This window comes from Petaurus breviceps, unplaced genomic scaffold, assembly GCF_028583685.1.
Source record: "Petaurus breviceps papuanus isolate PSGF00001 unplaced genomic scaffold, PetGlider_PUasm1.0 171, whole genome shotgun sequence".
Lineage (NCBI taxonomy): Eukaryota > Metazoa > Chordata > Mammalia > Diprotodontia > Petauridae > Petaurus > Petaurus breviceps.
Window position 1 is genome coordinate 19,886,600 of NW_027185754.1, and position 19,503 is coordinate 19,906,102.

Below are 19,503 nucleotides of genomic sequence, written 5' to 3' on the forward strand. Positions count from 1 at the left end.
ATATATACAAAATAAATATAAGGTAAGCAGGAGAAATTGGCCCTCACTCTTCCACTGGGGAGAGACAAGAGGGCAGTATTGTATAGGAAAGATGGGAGCAAGCATTTATTAAGCACCTACTATGTTCCAGGCAATGGACTAAGAGCTTTACAAATATGCCCTCATTTGCTCCTCACAATAACCCTGCAAGGTAGTTGCTATTATTATCCTTATTTTTACAGATGAGGAAACTGAGGCACAGGCAAAGATTAAGTGACTGCCCAAGATCACACAGATAGAGAATGTCTGAGGCCACATTTGAACTCAGGTCTTCCTAACTTCAGGTATAGCATTCTATCCACTGTGCCGCCTCTATGACTACCTCTGTGGTGAGGAAAGTGCCCAGCTCTGTCACTTACTGGCTCTGTGATCCTGGGCAATACTTCTCTGGGCCTCAGTTCCCTCATTTATAAAATGAGGGGTTTAAATGGCACCTAACATCCCTTCTGGCTCTGAATCTGTGATTTTTGACATGGAGTGATATATAGCTCTGGGTCCTTCCTTTCAAAAGTATAGATTTTCCTGAGGGGGGTATGTGAGTGTGTGTGTGTGTTTTGCTGTTCCATCATTTCAGGCAGTTCTAACTCTTTGTGACCCTATTTAAGGTTTTCTTGGCAAAGATACTGGAGTGGTTTGTCATTTCCTTCTCCAGCTCATTTTACAGATGAGGAAACTGAAGCAAACAGCATTAAGTGACTTGCCCAGGGTCACAAAGCTAGTGAGTGTCTGGGGCAAGATTTGAGTCCAGTTTTTCCTGACTCCAGGTCTGGTGCCCTATCCACCGTGCCACCTAGCTGCCTGGATAGATTAATAAATATTCTCTATGCCTGTATACATCTATCTATCTATCTTTCCAAGTATAATGGGATCTTTCAAAGATAAAAACCAGAGACAGGCTCTTGAGGGTCCCTATTTCCTATCCTGAACCAGCTTGGTGCACCAGAAGGCAATTAATTCCTACATATTCCCCAGGACACATTGATTCTTCCCTAGGGAATATGCCCAAATTTTTGAGTTTTTGGAGTAGACTCAGTGACACAAAGCATTGAGTCTGGCTTGTTGGTTACAGCATGTAGAACTCTGTCCCCATCACTGTCAGAGGGTTTAGGTCATACGGCATCTTACCTCTTGTTAAGGCTCATTCTGTGTCTAACAAGGGTGAAAATAAAAGCGGTGAGGCAGCCAAGGAGGTAGACAGGTCTCTGAGAGAATGACAGTGCTGAAGCTGGCTGCCCATATTCTTCTCCAGAAGGTGTCACATGGATTCCATGGTTCCTCCTTATCGAGTAGCCAATTAGAAGCGATATGCATGTCTCTCCCCAACTATCACAGGCATAAGATGGCCTAAGATTGACCATTAGCTCAGTTTGAGTTATACAATAAAGTAAGCTGTTTACTTAGATCTCCTTCTCAGCCTTGGCCCTGGCCTTCTAGTAATCCATAAAATGATGGTGGTTGATGGTCTGTATCCATTTAACCCTTACAGGTGGTACCAGGATGAATTTGCAGCCAGGACGATGAGGGAGGAGGGTACAACCGGCTCAGGAGAGACTTTCTCCAAGTGAGACTAGACACCTTCCAGACTGACTCTAGTGTAAGAATTATGAGGCTGGTATTAATGTTCGCCTGCATCGTGCTGTTTGGGACTGCAGGACTTGTGGTCTTCATGCACCTGCAAGATCCAGTGGAAATCATCCCTCAGCAGACACCAGGTTAGTGACCTTTGCCTCTTTGACTAGTGCTTATGGTCTCTTCCTGATCAGAGAAAGCTTTATTCCTTCACAAGGCTGATACAACTTAGAAGCATCAAGACTGTCTTGATGCTTTCCCAGGCCCCAGCACAGAATCATCTCTTGGGATCCTGGGCCTGCTAGAGCACAGCATCTTAACTCAGTGAAGAAGAATCATGGGCCAGGGGCAAAATGGGCTGTGGCCAACAAGGGATAATACCTCCATTTTGTTTGGGGAGAAGTTCTTCCTTTTCCCCCCAAGGAAACAGTGTAGTTGGTTATGTGGAATTCCCTGAAAATCTGAGGTATGGGCAACTTCCCGAGGACCTGTGCCCAATTCTGAGGACTTTCAGAGCTGTTTCTTGCCCCTGCCAATATTTAATTCTATTAAGGAGTCCAAGAAGAGAGAGAAAATCTCCTGTGTTGAAATCCTATCTATGAAGTGTACTGGCTGGTTGTATGACCCTAGGCAAGGCAAGGCACTTAACCTCCAAGTATTCCAGGCATCTCTCTAGGATTATGGGTAGCAATAGTCTGAAAGATCCCCATTGGTAGACAGAGTAGATCCCTATGCCAATGAAATCTAAGCTCTAGGTAAAAAACATAAAGGTAAGCCAGGTAGAAGGAATCTTCTCTGAACACCAGCTCATCCCAACCCTTTGGCATCCTGAGAGAATGATAAGTCAAGCTAAGAGACAGTGTTTGTCAAACAAAGGTATCTGCTGAAGTAGGAGCCCATTCGTTAGGCTGCATGGAGAAGGATCCATCAGTGTTATTTATAGCTCCCAGACCTCTTTCAGTTTAGGAAGATATTGTATGATAAATGGGATATGGCCCCTATCCTCTCCCTCTGACTCTGAGCCTGTATCTTGGGGGACTCCACATGTCCTCAGACATGCATGAAGAGAAGAAATAGATTTATGGATTAGAGTTGTCTCAGATCCTGGAAAGATCTGTTCTTGGCCGAGGGGCAGACAGGAAGCATCTTTGTACAGTGGAAAGAAGTCAGAGGGCCTACATTGAAATCATCTTGTATGACCTTGGGCAAGTCAACACCTCCCTTGGTCTATTTCCTCATCTGTAAATGGAGGGGTTGACTAAATGGCCTCTAACCTACCTTTCACTCCAAAATTATGACCGTATGAGTCAAAAATAAGGGGCTTCCCCCTCTTAGATAATGATCTAGATGTGCTGTGCAGACCTTCATACCGAAGGTAATACACACTTCTGTTAAAGAAACAATATGTCTCTGGGCAGCTAGGTGGTCAGTGGATAGAGTGCCTGGTCTGGAGTTGGCAAGATGAGTCTTCCTGAATTCAAATGTGACTTCAAACACTTACTAAGCTATGTGACCCTGGGCAAGTCACTTAACCCTGTTTGCCTCAGTTTCCTGATCTGTAAAATGATCTGGAGAAAGAAATGGCAAAACACTCCAGTATCTCTGCTAAAAAGAAAACCTCAAATAGGGTCACAAAGAGTCAGACACAATCGAAAACCAACTGAACAACAATCTTCACTCTGAGTTCATGTGGTGGATAACTGCTGCCATATATATATTTACCACAACACAGAAATTATGGAGGTGAAAATCTAGCTTTTATTATTATGTTCAAGCATAGATACAGACCTCAGAGAAAACCTGCACAATCATCAGGATTCTACAAAGGTTTCCTACGGGAAAAGTTATGACAGAGTGACAATGAGATCATTCATTTACATATTGCAACCTTGTAGATTCCTCAGGCCATAAAAGTTAAAGAAAAGATAGATCCATAATCCCATACTCAATTCAATGTCATAAGAGTTAGTTCAATAGTCATAATCTCCTATAACCCCTAAGGAAACAAACTTCATAGTCAAACAATAGGTAAATTAAATCAGGTTATAGATTAAACTACATTTAGAGGATTCACAATTGGCTGATTGTAGAGGTGGATTTACATTCCCCAAGGAGACTGAGACAGTTGAGATTCTTCTTGTCTTTTTATCTAAGGAATGTTTAAGACTAAGTAAATTCTCCCATCCCATGGGACAGCTTTTGGTTAGGTGAGGTTAATGTTAGCCAAAATTTGCAGGAGGAATAGCTCTGAGTCCCAAATAATTCAGAAAAATGAAAAATTCCTGTGACATATTCCTTAAGGGTGTGATTTTTACTAAAGTGGTTGGTTTTCTCTACTGGAAGTTACTTCCTTTTGGGTCTATCTCAGTCTTCTCTAGCTGTTCCCCTTCATTCTCTTCCCCCACCCCCTTTAGCACTGGGTGGTTTGGGAGAAGCTCAGCCTAAGACCCTTCTCCCCCTCCCCCCCTCCCCAGAATAACACATTCTGGGTTTCTCTGGCCATGGCTGTAGCATCCAGGGGAAAACAAGGAAAAAATATAGGTGCCTAAGAGGAAAAAGAGTATTCTTTATTCCAATTCTGCCCCTCCCATCTCCCGTTTAACTTAGTAAATAGAATTGTCCAAAACTTGAAAACGTAATGATGGAAGGTGAGGAGGGAGGAATAAAGCAGATTTAGTATGAATTAGTGTAGATCTTGAATTACAGAGAAACTATAAATCAGTGCTACTTTATTGTTTTCAAGTATGTACAATACTCTCAATAAGGTGAACCTGGGGAGTGTCCTAAGTAGAGGACTGCTGAGATCTGCTTTAATATGTAAACAAGATCAATTTGTAATTAGCATATCGATTATATGTAAATAGTACTTCTAAAATGCTTGAAGATCGCTGTTCTCTTAAGTAAGTTAAAAAAAAAATCCCTCAGCCTCAGTCTTTATATTGATATTGCAAAAGTAAACTTCAGCCCAGGTTCTATCTAAATTATCACAAATTTCAAATTAGTAGAGCCTAAATTGAAGTTCTATGTAAATATTAATTACTAAATTAAATAATACCGTTATGAGACATCACATACCAGAAAATTAGCCCAGTAGGTGAAAGAAATTAGGCTACAGGCACATTGGCATTTCAGTAGTGACAGGCAGGGTGGCTTGAGGCACTACCTTGTGGTTCCCAATGACCCTTAATAGTGCATGCCCTAGCTTCTTCCTTCAGGTGTGTCCACAGAAGATCTGATGCTGTATTCCTTCATTCTGCATGCAGCCAGAGGCTGGGAGGTCCCACTTTCCCTTGAAGCAAGGAGGTTATTACCCTTGTTTGTTTATTCCACTCTGGAGAAGAGCACCTATGTTTATGGAAGCACAGATATGGTCCAATTTACTCATTTTACAGATGAGAAACTGAGGCCCAGAGAGGTTAAAGTGACTTGCCCTAAGTCAACCAAGCAGTGTTTCTGAGGCCACTTCTCTCTTTTTTTTTTTTTTAATAAGCAATTGGGGTTAAGTAACTTGCTCAAGGTTGCACGGCCAGTTATTTTGTGTGGGTGCCGAGTATCCGAGGCCGGAGAAGATCCTGGGTCTCTCGCCGCTGGGCCGGCGCTGAGGCCACTTCTCTTTCTGCTGTTCTGTCCTGTCCTGGCTGTATAAGACCCTTGGATGTTGTCGCATGCAGCTTTTTGACTTTTGGGGTCAGAGTGCGGGAGATCTGGCTGGGAGAGGAGAGTCTATACGTCATACCTGGCGAAGGGCAGTAGGAGTAGCTGCGCTGGGGTCGGGCCCCCATCTCTCCTTTCCTTTGGCTCGTCTGACGTCAGCCTTTGAGGAGCATCGCTCAGCACTGGGAGCCAGCTGTGGGGTGGGGGGTGGCCGGCTGCGGATGCTCCGAGTACGCCAGGGGAAACCACGGCTGTAACACTTTAAGTAATGCTTACATTCCTTTCCCTGAGCAAAGCACTCCTGACAGTGGCTGTTTGTGTTGATTTGTTACTATTCATTTATTTTTGCCTGTGCCTCACACTGCACCCTAATTGTGATGCTGCACCGAGAAAGCAATATCAAAGTAATTTTCCACAACATTAGTTACAATTTTCTTCTGATCTTTCAAGTGAAACAATCCCATCCTGTTGGCTTCTGTGAGCATATAAGCCTTGATTACATTTATCTGTTGGGAACCAATGCTTACAAAGTCTAGGTGTCCCCCATCGCGGCAGTGGCCAGATCTTCCTTCCGCCTGCTGACAAACTGTAGCTCCCTCTGTTTATGTCGATGTGGAGCCTGATGCCTTGTCAGGGATGTGGGTCGGCTGGCCAGGCATCCGGAGTGGACCACAAAGAGATCACCCCAATTGGTAGATTAAATGTAGCATGGATTTCCCTGGTCATTATTTCAGAAGTAACTTATTGTATAACAGATGATTTGGGGACTCTTTTATGTGATCACTGAGTGAAATGACTGAAGGCTTGGTTGGGACTGGCCAGGAATGGAACACAAGAGCTGGGGAGAAAACACCCATGAACTTTTTTGTTTGATAAAAAAAATTATGACAGGGCAGCTAGGTGGCGCAGTAAATAGAGCATGGGCCCAGGAGTCAGGAGGACCTGAGTTCAAATTCAGTTTCAGACACTTAACACAAAACTAGCCAGGTGACCTTGGGCAAGTCAAAACCCCAATTGCCCCACCTTCCCCCCTCCAAAAAGCAAAAAAAAAATTGTGACAGTGAGGGAGCTTAGCATTTTATACATAGAATCCCAGAGCTATAAAAGGGACTTAAGAGATCGTCCAGTCCAATAGAAGGTTCTCTACCTTGGTTTTCCCCCAGATGGTTTTCCCCTGAGCCTATTAATCTACAACACATTGATGGGAAACATAGTCTCAGTATTGCATATGTAAATTTACTACACTTTATTCATTTGAGGTGTGTCCTATACAATTTTGCCAATCAGATTAAATTTTCAATGGAAAACTTACTACTAACAGATTTTTTTTGGTAAAGACTTTTTTTTGTAAAGAAAAACAAACAAATTTTTCTGCCAGATAGTTGAGCAATCATCTCCTAACTTATCTGTATTCTAAATTCCTCTATTCATGTATCCATCAATTCATGAAGTTGTCTACTAAGGCAGGGAAGGGGGGGAGGGGTTGCAATCTAGGTGAGAGGGAGGTCCTGTATTAATGAAGTCACATATCCTTGGAAATACTAAATCATCTAATCAGCAACTTTTCTTGAACATCTTACAATAGTTCCGTGTTTACATATGCTCTGGGGGAGACACAGGGCTTGCTCGTGAGGTGTCCATAATCTGAATCAGGAGACATGCACCACTCACTAAGGAAACAAGCCTCGGATAGAGTATAATTAATGAAATGTTCATGGTCAGAGGGGAAAGGGTATAAGAGTTCAGGGAAGGGAGAGAATGAAGTGTGCTGTCTAAATTCAATTTTTGTAAATTGAATCCTATTTTAAATGCATTAGGGAGGCAACTATCCAAAGGAACTCTGCAGAAGCTCTGTATAATGTGAATACTTTTCAGACTAACATAATTCTTTTATAGGGTCTTAGACTGAGAGCTCATAGGGACCCTAGCAAGCATTTAGTCCAACTCCCTGATTTTATAGATGAGGAAAGCAAGGCCCTGAAAAGTTAATTGACTTGTCCATGGTCATACAAGAGATAAGTTGAAGAGGAAGGATTTGATCCCAAGATATCTGATGCCAAATCCAGTGCCCTTTAATTCCTGTATGGTGAGTTTTCCTTAAGCTGGGCTCATCCTTGCTTTGGTTTACAAAAATGGTTTACCTCTCTGATTCCTAGGGCTTTTTCCCTCTTCTTCTGTGAAAGAAGGAGGTTAGGAAGGGTTAAGAGGTGTGGTTGGAGGTGCCTGGGCAGGGCTGGGGTGCTAATGGGTGCCAGCAGCAGACTCTGGACCCGGCATGTGACATAGTTGGTAAAGAAGGGAACTAGAAAAGCTTTAGGGCTTGCTGAGCCCTGAGGGTTTCTCCAGAATGACATCCTTTGGAATAACACTGTCCCCCTTGGGATTGTATTGTCCATTCATTCCTCTCCCTTCTCAGCACCCATGGTCATTCATGGCAGGCCTTGTCATACAGCCTAGCACAAAACCATTCGATTCCTCCTCCTCCCTGCTCCTTCCCTAGGCATAGCTACCATATGCCATAAGACAGAGGGGGGGCTGATTAGTCCGGGATTGTGGGGCCCACAGGGTGCTCTTTGGCTGAATCAGCACACCTGCCCTCGGGCAGGGAACCTGTGATAGAGATGTACCATCTTCCCTCTAGCTTCCCCTTTTCTTAATTACTCATTCAGGACACACACACACACACACACACACACACACACACACACACACACCCCTTTGTTACCTAGAAGACTCCAACTCTGTGTCATGACTCCATGAAAAGAATGATTTCCATAATGCAGTTCTGTTGTTAACTCCTGTCACCAATGAACACCAACCATTGTCATTACCTGTGTGGCCAGGAACAGGCTGGACTCTGGTTGTGCAATTAGAAGAAATGGCACCTGCCCCTCCAATCCCTTGTGACTGTTGTTCATCGTGTATCTGTTATGGGCAGACACAGTATCACAGGCTTCACCCTTGGTGTGGGAACTGATCCTCAGAACCTGAAAGAAGGCTGTTTGGTCAATTTGCCCACTCACCTCTTAGCCCACTGAGGTTTGTTTGTTCAGGGATGTGTGAAGGGGTGATAGTTGTGTTATATTCTAGCCTGGGACCCTAGCCAGGAGAGACTCCCCTTGGTGGCACCTCAGGAAATGTCATTAACTCTTTCTAGGACCAAATGATGGCATTCACATAGGAGTATCTCCATCCTTAGGGCCTTCAAGAGTCAGCATAACTTTTAAGAGCATTTAATTTGCTTCCAGGCAATTGCTTCTGGGCTAAGAAGATCTATCTTTCATTCATTTAGCAAACATTTACTGAGTCCCTGGTTTATGCACAGCCCTTCACAGGGCAACGTAAGAAACTTGAATAATATTAACAATAAAAATGACATCTCACTTTTCTATACAGCTTCATGACTTACAGATTGCTGTAAGGTAGATACAAATCATGGATCCGAGAGCTAAAGCTGGACTCCGGGGGGTGGGAGGGAGGAAGGTCATTTAATCCCATGCATTTTACAGATGAGGAAACTGAGACCTAGAGACTTGGTCAAGGTCACATAGACAGTGTCAGATAACTGAGGTCTTCTGTCCTGAGGGAGCATGGTGCAGTGTAAAGAAGCCTCAATTTGGAATCAAAGGACCCATGTTCATGTCCTAACTCCACCACTTGCCGCTTGGGTGACCTCAGGCTTCCCTTTGGGCTCCAGTTCCTCATCTGTAAAATGAAGGTAGACTAGATGACTCCTAAGATTCCTTCTAGCCTCACAGTCTAGTAAGGGAGAGAAGACAAGTACTGAAATAGCTGTGATACAAAATGGTGTAGCTAGGAGGAACAGTGGCTAGGACATTGGGCCTGGAGTCAGGAAGACCTGAGTTCAAATCCAGCCTCAGACATTTACTAGCTGTGTGACCCTGGGGCAAGCTGCTTAACTCTGTTTACCTCAGTTTCCTCATCTGTAAAACGAGCTAGAGAAGGAAATGGCAAATCACTCAAGTACCTCTGCCAAGAAAACCCCCCTTGTGGTCACAAAAAGCTGAACAACAACAATTCCAAATGGTGAGCTATAATTGAATTGGAAAAATATAAGGTACTCTGGGTTTCAGAGAAAGGAATGGTCCCTGTAGAAACACTAAAACATTTCAAAGTCCTACTGTTTCCCAAGAGTGAATGAATTGAGAATGAATCCTCAATCTCTTGTCTGGAGTTCCTTAAGGAGAACCTTACCTAGGGAGACCCAGAACTCTCAGCAGCCATAGAGAACCCAGTACTTGATATCAACCAAAGATGTAAGACATATTCTGTCGTGTCCCCACAAAACAGTGAGAAATTGGCATCTTCTATGGGCATGTCTATGTCCTGGCCCATGTAGGACATTAACCATCTCAACCAGAGACCTCTGCAGCCAGCACAGCTTCAGGACAGTGGCCCTACTTTCTGTCTCACACCTGGGGGGGGAGCGGGGATGTTAGTAGTAAGAAATGCCCAGTGAGGGGGGAGCCAAGGGCATAGCTTCTGTGTCCTTGATAATAGTTACTCTTCAGGGAGTTCACTGTCTGCCTGGGACACACAACATGACCCGGGAGAGACAATTAGAGAACAGTACCATGTACTGTATGATTGGAAAAGAAGAGTGATTGTGCACACTCTCAGACTCTAGGAAGTTCTGAAGAGAGGAAAGTTTATTGGGAACTGGAGTAGTCAGGGGAGGTTTCATGAGGAGATGGGTCAAGCAAGACCTTGAAGGATTCATGTATTTACCTCCTTGGAGCATGTACACAGTGAGGGTTCAGCAAGGTGGCTGAGGCTGTGGAAAGGAGCAAGGAAAGCTGATCTGAGATGAACACTTTCAATGCATACTCAGTATGGATTATCTGGCCCTCTTTGAATGAGAGAGCGCTGCCTACCTACGGGTCTCCTCCTGTGTTGTGGTTGTGAAGTCGTTTCAGTCACACCTGACGCTTCCTGACCCCATCTGGGGTTTTCTTGGCAAAGATACTGGAGTGGTTTGTCATTTTCTTCTCCAACTCATTTTATAGATGAGGAAATTGAGGCAAGCAGGGTTAAGTGACTTTCCCAGGGTCACACAGCTAGTATGTGTCTGAGGCCACATTTGAACTCAAGAGGATGAATCTTGGGGCGGCTAGGTGGCACAGTGAATAGAGCACTGGCCCTGGAGTTAGGAGGAGCTGAGTTCAAATTCGACCTCAGACACTTAACACTTACTAGCCGTGTGACCTTGGGCAAGTCACTTAACCCCAATTGTCCTGCCTTCCCCCTTCTAAAAAGAAAAAAAAAAGGAAGATGAGTTTTTCTTGACCCCAGGCCTGGTGCTGTGTCCACTGTGCCACTCAGCTGCCCAGTCAGCCCTTTTCTGAGAGGTGGCCCCATTACTACAGGTTTGTGAAAGTCATGAGCAGAGTTATGAGGAGGACGGTTTTGTCACTTTTGCCAAGTCTCTAGGTCTCAGTTTCTTTATTTGTAAAATGAATCAGTTGGGCTGGATGACTTCTTGAGTAGCTACAACAGGAAGGGGAGGGCCCTAGCTCCTAAGGAAAATTCTAAGACTTTAGGTGAAGGTCTCTCCTTTAATGGGTGGGTTTGTTGCAGCATAAACTGAGCAAAGAATGGATATAAAAGAGGCCTTAGTGGAACTCTCTATTGTGTCTTGGGTTTTTCTATAGCCCATTCTGGCTCTCTGTAGTGCCCTCTGTTTTCTTAGCTGATACTGGGTCTCTCTCAGTCAATCATTCTTTCTTTCTGCCTGGATCTTATCCCCTTCTGTCTGTCTGCCTTATTCTCAGTCCTGTCTTCTAGCTCTCTGCCCCTTCTTTTTGCCCTACATACTCTTAGACCCCTCTGTCTGGTTGGCTACTGGTTCTCACCCTCTTTCTCTGTGGTCTCTGTTTCCTGAGCCTCTCTGTCATTTTGTCTGTCCACCTGGCTGTTAGCGCCTTTGGTGCCCTTGCTACCTGACCCTGTCCAGTTCTGTCTGTACCACCTCTTGGCCTCATCCCCCCCCCCTTGTCTGTCCCCCGTCATTACTGCCACCATCTCACAACCCACCTGCTCCCTAGATTCTGGTTGTCATCCCTGTCTGAGGCATTTGCTTTGATCTCAGCTAAGTTCTTCGTTAAAATCCTACCTCATGCAAGTTCAGTGCAAGGTGCACTGGGAGCACACAGGTGTCTCTGACTTCTGATAGTCCTGAAGTTGTCTCCTGAATCCAGGCACTGAAATTCTGGGGCTGGGTATTACAGTGTGTCTTTCCATTTCCCATTCATCCTTCTGGTGTTTGCTGGAGAGCAAGAACTCTCTAGATCCTCGGAGCTTTGGGGGCATCTGTCAGGGCACACAGCCCTGTTTGACTCCCCTGACTGTCTTGCCCTGCCTTGCCCATGTTCAGGAAAGACTTGTTTACTCACATTCCATACAGGCACATTTTCCTGTGATTTTCTTGATGAAGAAGTTGATAGAGTCACGACAATGATGAGGAGTTATCAGTAAAAGGACTCAGATCCTGGGCTCAGTGGGGAATGCAGAACTCTTTCCCCTGCAAAAGCAACTTTGCAAGGCCAGTCTGAGAGCAGGCAGCAGTGATTGGTGGTTCTTGTAGGAAGGCTGCTTTCTGGGCCTTCTTATCCTGGCCCATTGCTCTTGGACTGCCTGCCTGCACTCCTGCCTGCCTGTGGGGCTCCTGTTTGAATCTTGAAGCAAGACGTGTCAAACCATAAAACCACGCTCCTTCCTGAGGGCCAGGGGAATGTGTCCCCTCCAGTTATCAAAGACTGATTTGCTGCCCCAGAGTTCAATGGGTTTTATTAAAATCCTCTTGAGCCTTTGTCTCCAGAAACCATTTTTAACTCAGGTTTGCAGAACATCATCTATATTTCTTTTTAAAAACTTCCGCAGCTGACACATGCTTGTTGTGACTGTGGCGATCAGAAGTGACATGTAATTGCAGTGATGTGTTCTGTTAAGTAGCTGGCAATCTATCAGGGGCGAGATAACATTACACACGCGTGTCAGAATCCAAAAGCTGCTATTTCTGCAGTCATGTTCTTAAACAATGGGCATAGAGCTTCTTAGAACCCTCTTACATACCATGCAGATCTCACAGACCTCCCTCTTACCTCTTTCAGTGTCATGTCTTCTTGTCCAGGTAACCCTGTGGACTCTGCAGGGTGTAGGTCTGCATTTTTCCTCCAATGTCACCTTCACAACCCATTTCATCTGTTAATCATTTCTTTCCACATCTGACGCAAAAGACTTCCTGGGTGCTTCCTTGGGTGTCATGGAGGGGAGCTCAGAGAGAGGACCATCTAGGGGTCACTTCAGCAATGGTGGCTGTACACCAGTGTGATTGCCCTGCTCAAGAAACTTCAATGGCTCCTTATTTCCTTTAAGGTTAAAATACAACTTCTTTCGCTTGGTATTTAAAGTTCTGCACAATCTGGCTCCAGCCTACCTTTCTGGGGTCATACACATTACTCGGCTTGCATGCAATCTCTGTTCCAGTCCCCCAGACCTATTTGCTTTTCTTCCTGCATAGGATTCCATTGGCTTCCATTCCCCATGCCTGGAAGGTACTACCTCTTCATCTCTGCCTCTCCTCCTAGCTTCCTTTAGGGTTCTGTTCCTATGTCACTTCTAATGGGGAGCCTTTACCAATTTGTTTTATTAGGAGTACTCACTCTTTCCTCAGATTTCTTGTTTAGGGCCCTAATAGAATGTAATTGCCAAGAGGAGAGAGACCATTTTTCTTTTCATTTTCCCAGAGTCTAACACAGTGCCTTGCACATAGTAGGCACTCAATAAATGCTTCTTAAATTCAGTGGGACTGGTTGAAGGAAAGCTGGAAAAGTCAATGGAGGCCTCTGAACAGTGGCTATTACTGACCTTTTACTTAATTTCTTAGAAATGGAATGAACAGAGCAGGGTTTGCTGGAGCCAGCTAGGACTGGCTCTATGCCTATTGTTAAATTTTCTGTGCCAGCATTTATACCTCTGAAATTGGCAAGCTGCTCTAAATCAGGGCTTGATTTATTGTTTTGTTGATTGTCTAGACTTAAGAAAGTGATAGAGAAAATCTTAATAATGCAGATTAAACTTAAAGTGTGTTGTGAGTACCATTTTCCCCCCCAGAGGTCAGATTGTTAAAACATTTACCAGCACACCACTAAACAAAGACCAGTGGTGGAATCATGGCGAGGGCAAATGGCAGGAGGCCATGGGCAGCATGACAAGGGGACAGAAATGGGCCCTTGTGAGGGCACCCCCCCGATTTTGAATGAGTCACAGGCTCCAGGAAACCTTCCATTTTAGATAAGCCCACTTAGGAGTAGACATTTTGTGACAACCACACCAAGCTCCCAGGGCAAGTCATTGGGTCTGAGTTTCTTCATCTGTAAAGTTAGTGGGTTGGACTAAATAACCTCTAACCCCTCTATCATCTCTGAATGTAAGATGATATAATCTGGGGTCCCAGGCTTACATTTTATTCTGTCCTATGTTTGCCAAAGTTCCCTTTGAGTGATTTACTCTTAAGCAAAGATTGCCCAGCCTATCGAGGAAGGACCTCAAGTGCTTCTCCCATTCAGAAGAATGGTACTAGAATGCCCCAGTGATGTTGTCCTGTGGTACCCAAGATGGGATTTGTCCAAATGATGACCCTCTTACCTGACACAGCATCTCTGTAGATCACAATGCCCGTATTGGGGAGTCAGCAGTTTTGGCTCTTTCTTCCTTTAGAAAAGCATCCTCAGAGACTATTTGTAGGAGCCCAGCTTTGCTTCAGCGCATTATAATCCACTAAATGAAAAATAATGAGCACGTAGGAACTAATAACGGAAACGCCTAATTAAATTAGGAAACAGGCATCACATTTCTGTAATCTGAAAATGGATATTAATAGAATATGGTCCCAGAATTGTTAGCTAAAAGTTCCTAGGGGTGGCAAAATTAAAAAGAAAGAATAGAAAGAAAATGTGATTATCATATCTAGTAAGAATGGATATTTCATTTAAAGAAACTGGGCTAGAATAAGAAAAAAACAGGGAAAGTATTTCTAAATAGGTGAAAAAGTCATTAAGTGTCTTTTACCTGGGAACTTAAAGTGGGGGGAGGGAGACAATTATTTAAGGCTTGGCCCCTGGTCTCTGGCTTGTTACTAGTTAAATTATGTATCCTGTGTCTGTCTTCTGATTTAATTCTATTATTTCCTCTAAAGGCAAGAGATTTCATTTCTTAATTGATGCTCAGTGGAGATAAGATTGCTATAGCCCAGTTTAATGAACCAAGAAACAGAAAGCTACCTTTGGCTGCTTCAAGTACCTCGCCAAGTCCCTGTCTACTCTGTCAAGTTTCAGCTGATAAAAGCCAATAACAAAAGGCATCTTCTGAAATTACACCCCCTCCTGGAAAATTGGGGTGTGGATTGTTTTCTCTGAATTGAGGCCCAGGGGTAGCAGGAGGATGGATGAGAATGGAGGGTGCCAGCACACACCCTGTCCTTTCTCAAACCCCCGGTTTCAAGTTGTCTCAACAGCAGCGAATTGTTCTTTAAACCCCTTTCCCCCTCTAAGGTGAATTGTGCCCTATTCTCCATGCTGTTATGGCTGTGCCAAAACCAGGTTCAGTTTCGGATGTGAAGTGATCAGGTCCTGCTTGCCTGACTTTGCTGAATGACTGAGTGAATGAATGAGTCCCTAGAGCCCTGTGGAGAAGGATGTGGATTTCTGAGATGCTTTCCTATGTACCTTGCCCTCTTCCCCTTCCCAATATCCACTTCCAGCCAGGCCTCCATGATTGCTGCCCTGCCTACTTCCTATGGTGAGGGGCAATTAGCGAGTGTCAAGAGTGGAGACCAATTAAAATAACTAGGACTGATTTATCGGAGGTATAATTAGCATGACTCCTTAAACTGTAATTTGAAATGAGACTCTTTATTTTTTAACTAAGATGACTTCTCACCTCTGTGTCTATCTCCATCAATGGGGAATGAGTCACAGCCCTTGTGCCGGGGCCCGGGAAGGGCACAGTGCCACTGAGGTTTTAGTCATGCTACTCCAATTAGCATCAGCTCCTGCAATGGCCTTCCTTCTATCCCAGACTCCAAGGTGACTTTCTTAGTGGAGTGAGGTCACTCCTTTCCATTCAATTTGACAACATTTCAATTTAACTCCCTTAGTTATCTTATCAAGTTCTCTATATCAAACTTACCAAGTTCCCCATCTCTTATCTAAGAGTGGATTTCTGAATGGTGTTTCAAATACTCCTTTGCTACCCCCTAATGTTATTCCTCCTTCAACCCTGCCACCTTTATTCCCTTATCTTTTCCCCTCCAAAATTCTGCTTCCCCAAATTCTGTCCCCTCAAGCCTCTGTCTTCCCTTTACAAAGTCAATATTAGGTTACAAGTAGGAGCAATGGGTAAAAATTGCAAGAGGCAAAAGTTTAGGCTTATTGGAGAAGAAAATTTCCTAACAATTAAGAACTTTCCAAAAGTGGAATGGGCTTTCTTGAGAAAATAGTGGGTTCATAGGATCACAGCTGTAGAGCTCGAAGGGACCTTTGAGGCTGAGTCCAAATCTCTTATTTTACAAATGGGGAAACTGAGGCAAACTGAGGTCAAATGACTTGTCTGGAGTCACACAGAGAGTAAGCTTATGAGGTGAGGTTTGAACATAGGCCTTCCCGTTGTCCAGTCCACTCCATCCATGGCAGGCAGACAGTGATCACTTGCTACATGTATTGTGGAGTAGACTCTTTTCCACTTACAGATGTGTGCCCTGAGGTCCCTTCTGGCTCTGAAATTCTGGGATTTTGTGATTTTGTGCTAAGGCACAGAGACAATGAGTAGGGGCCCGAAGGCCTCGGTGCTAATCCTAGTTGTGCCCATACTCACTTCGAACATGGGCAAGGTCGCTGAACGAACCAATGAACCGGCTGACTCGTTATTCTCGTCCACAGCAGGCTGTCCAGCCTCCATGCTAGGCATTCTTACCTTAGTTTAGAGAGGCTGGGTATTCAGTGAAAAGATCAATGGCTTCTGAGACAGAGGAACTCATTTCAAATCCTTAATAACTTTTTGGCCTTCGAAAAAAATCACTTCACTTCTCTGGACCTTGGTTTGACTAAACAGTTTCCAAGGTGCCTTCCGACTCTAAATCCTACGGCCCTGTGACCTCTGTCCCTAGGAATCCATAGCTGTGTTCAAAGTTCAGATCATCTCCAACATGAGGCCTTTACAGATTCCCCAGTTGCTGGTACCTGTCTCTGAAATGTATCTGTTTTGTATATATAGCATATCCACATACACTTGTGTATATGCTCTCATCCCACTGCCGACCCATAGAATGTAAGCTCCCTGAGAGCAGGAACTGTTCATTGAGGCAACCCCATGTTGAGGTGGATGGACTGGGAGTCAGGAGGTTCTGAGTGTGATCCCCTGTCTCTAATACTATCTGGACAATCCTGGTTCAGGCCCAACCTCTCAGCTTCAGTTTCCTACCAGGGATGTTGTGAAGATCACATCAGATAACATATATACAAACTGTTAGCTTTTTTTGTGTCTCTGTATTCTCAGTGCCTAGCTTAGTGATGGTTAATTGTAGCTGCTTAATAATTGTCAAATTGAATGAATGAATGAATGTATGTATGTTTTCTCTTTGAGACTGGCTTCTATGTTTTTCTTTGCCCTACCCAGTCGTGTCCCATCTTCTCCTGCCCATCTCTGCAGACTGCTCTGAAGATCACAAAGGATAATGGGTATGAAACCACTTTGAACATTGTAAAGGGCTTTGCAGATGCAAGAGACTGTCATCATCATTAAGCAGGGCCTCCTGGTAGCCAGAACCCTTGGGCATATTCCAGCTCCTTCCTGAATCTGGTGCTTTCCTACCCTCTCTTCTACCACCTCCCCCACCCCCCACTACACACCTCCATCCCTCCTGGGGAAGGTCCATCCTCTAGCTCTTTTCTGAAAACCATTAAAACAAATCTGGGAAGGAAAGAAAAATCCCCCGAGGAAAGAACACACATTTCGCTGTTGAAAGTGCAGGTTTAAAAAATGCACCACCTACAGGGAGGGAGAGCTGGGCTCCCTGGTTCCAAAGTGGCTTTGCATGCCTGGTAGACCCCAATCATCATTTCCTTTTTCTCCCTGGGTCCTTAGTAAACAAGGTACAAATGAGGTTGAAAGAAAAATTGCCAGCAATGTGTTAGACCCTGTCACTATGCCCCATAGCCATGGGTTGTTTTCATTAAAAAAAAAAGCACACACATGCATACTTCCAACCCTCCCCTGCAATGGGTCGGAGTGACATCTATTACAGCAAAAACACCTGGAGAGGTTGTTGTGAAGCACCCAACCCCTCAGAATCTGTTATTTTAAAATCAAGTCTATAAAATAGAAATCACTTCAATTTTGGAAAAGGAGGAAGAGCCTTCAAAAGGCTCTTTCCAGGGATTAAGCAGGCAGATGTCAAGGATTTAGTCATGTAATTGGGGGTGCTTCTTAACACATTAAAAGGGTTTAATGACATTTTTTAAAAGCCACTCTACGCAGTTGGACTTGGGAACATAAAAGTAAGTAAAAACAAGCAACATATATCTCTGTTATAGGTTCAACAGATATCATTTTACAACTGGCAGTGGCAGTGGGTAGAGTCGTCAGGAAGACCCTGGGCAAGTGTCTACACACACACACACACACACACACACACACACACACACACGCCTCTGTTTGCCTCGGTTTCCCCAATTGTAAAATGGGGATAATAATAGCACCTACTTCCCAGGGTTGTTGTGAAGATCAAATGAGATAGGTAAGTGTTTGCAAAAAAGACTTAGCATGCTTATAAGTATAAATGCTATATATGCATATACATATAGATATAAATGCTTATTCTACATAAATGCTTATGCTTTTCCTTTCCCCACTACACTAAGCAATTCTAATGAGAAGACAATCAATCACAACTTCAATAAGCAAGTCATTTGGCTGAAAACAGGAGTGGTGCCAGAGGCACAATTCACTCATTTGACAACAGTTGCTAAATGTTAGACCAGAGATGGGCTTCCTCCTCCTCCCCCATGAAAGGGGGTTTTCTAATATCATTCCTTCTTCTTTTCCAGATAAAGTCAGAGCCCAAGAAGGTAATAAAATTTTACCAGGTTCACCGTACATTTTTGGTTGATCTGGGATAGGAACTCTCAGCTCTTAGCTCCTGAAGTCACAGAGCCTGGCCACACAATAAGCATTCATTGAGCACCCAGTACTCTCAAAGCTCAGTATACTGGGATCTGGAGATGTGTGGACAAAACCAAAGATTATATCTCTACCCTCATTCTTCCTCCTTTGAACATTAAGCATCATCTTGGATACTAACACATTATCTCACTGAAACCCACAGAGGTTGGGGCTACTGAGATTCTTAATCCCATTTCATAGATGAGGAAGTGGAGGTTTAGAGAAATTAGGTGACTTACTGTCCTGGGTATGGATGCTGATCTGATCTACCTGAGTGCTAGCTGCATTGAAGCTGAGGAGTACTTTGGGAAATATTATGGCAAAGGGTCCCTACCTTGTAAGATCTAATCTGAGCTCCTGTCTTCCTCAAGGACTTCTTGCTGATAAGAACCCTAATGTGTTTCCCAGCATTCTACAAGGTGGTTATAGGTTTGTTCCAATGTCTGTTGCCAATTGGAGCTCATGGAATCAGATGTATAGCCCTTGGCAGCATAGACTTTGGGTTCCCAGAATTCGTCTACTGTTTCATACTTTCTACTGAATAAATCCCATACCAAGAACCTATGATAGTGGAAGACTGAGGACTGTGGCCACAGCTTCCTTGGCCCCACTGTGAGTTTGTCTGGACAGAATATGACCACTTAGGGGTTCTGAGATGTGAACTTCAGACAGTCACTGAAAACCCAACTCTCTGTAAAGCCTTACACTTAATAACAGAATAAGATAGGATAGGGCTAGGGACTGGACCAGTAATTTCACTGGTACAGGGAATAAGCTCCCTCTACCAGTTCAGGTTGGCACCTTCTCTGCAATTTATGGTCTCATAAAGAGAGCTCCTTAGAGTGCCCAGATGTTAAATGATTAGCTAAGAGGCACATAGCCAGTGTTGTGTTAGAGACAGCAGTTGTATGTAGGTCTTCTTGGAGTTGAGGCCAACTCTTTATCCACTATACTACTCTCTCTCTCTCTCTCTCTCTCTCTCTCTCTCTCTCTCTCTCTCTC

General features: G+C 44.1%; 1 protein-coding gene and 1 long non-coding RNA gene across 3 annotated transcripts in view; both read left to right on the top strand.

Annotated features, from left to right (window-relative positions):
• Positions 1-19,503, top strand: part of LOC138157148 (uncharacterized) — a 470,623-nt gene that overhangs the window by 175,097 nt on the left and 276,023 nt on the right. The window lies entirely within an intron of this gene.
• The window catches only part of CHST8 (carbohydrate sulfotransferase 8), a 221,028-nt gene that overhangs the window by 72,674 nt on the left and 128,851 nt on the right, over positions 1-19,503 (top strand). Inside the window, exon 2 of the mRNA XM_069082645.1 lies at positions 1,526-1,751. Within this exon, the coding sequence (XP_068938746.1) occupies positions 1,643-1,751 (109 nt within the window). The 5' untranslated portion in view covers positions 1,526-1,642. The remainder of the gene's footprint in view (positions 1-1,525; positions 1,752-19,503) is intronic.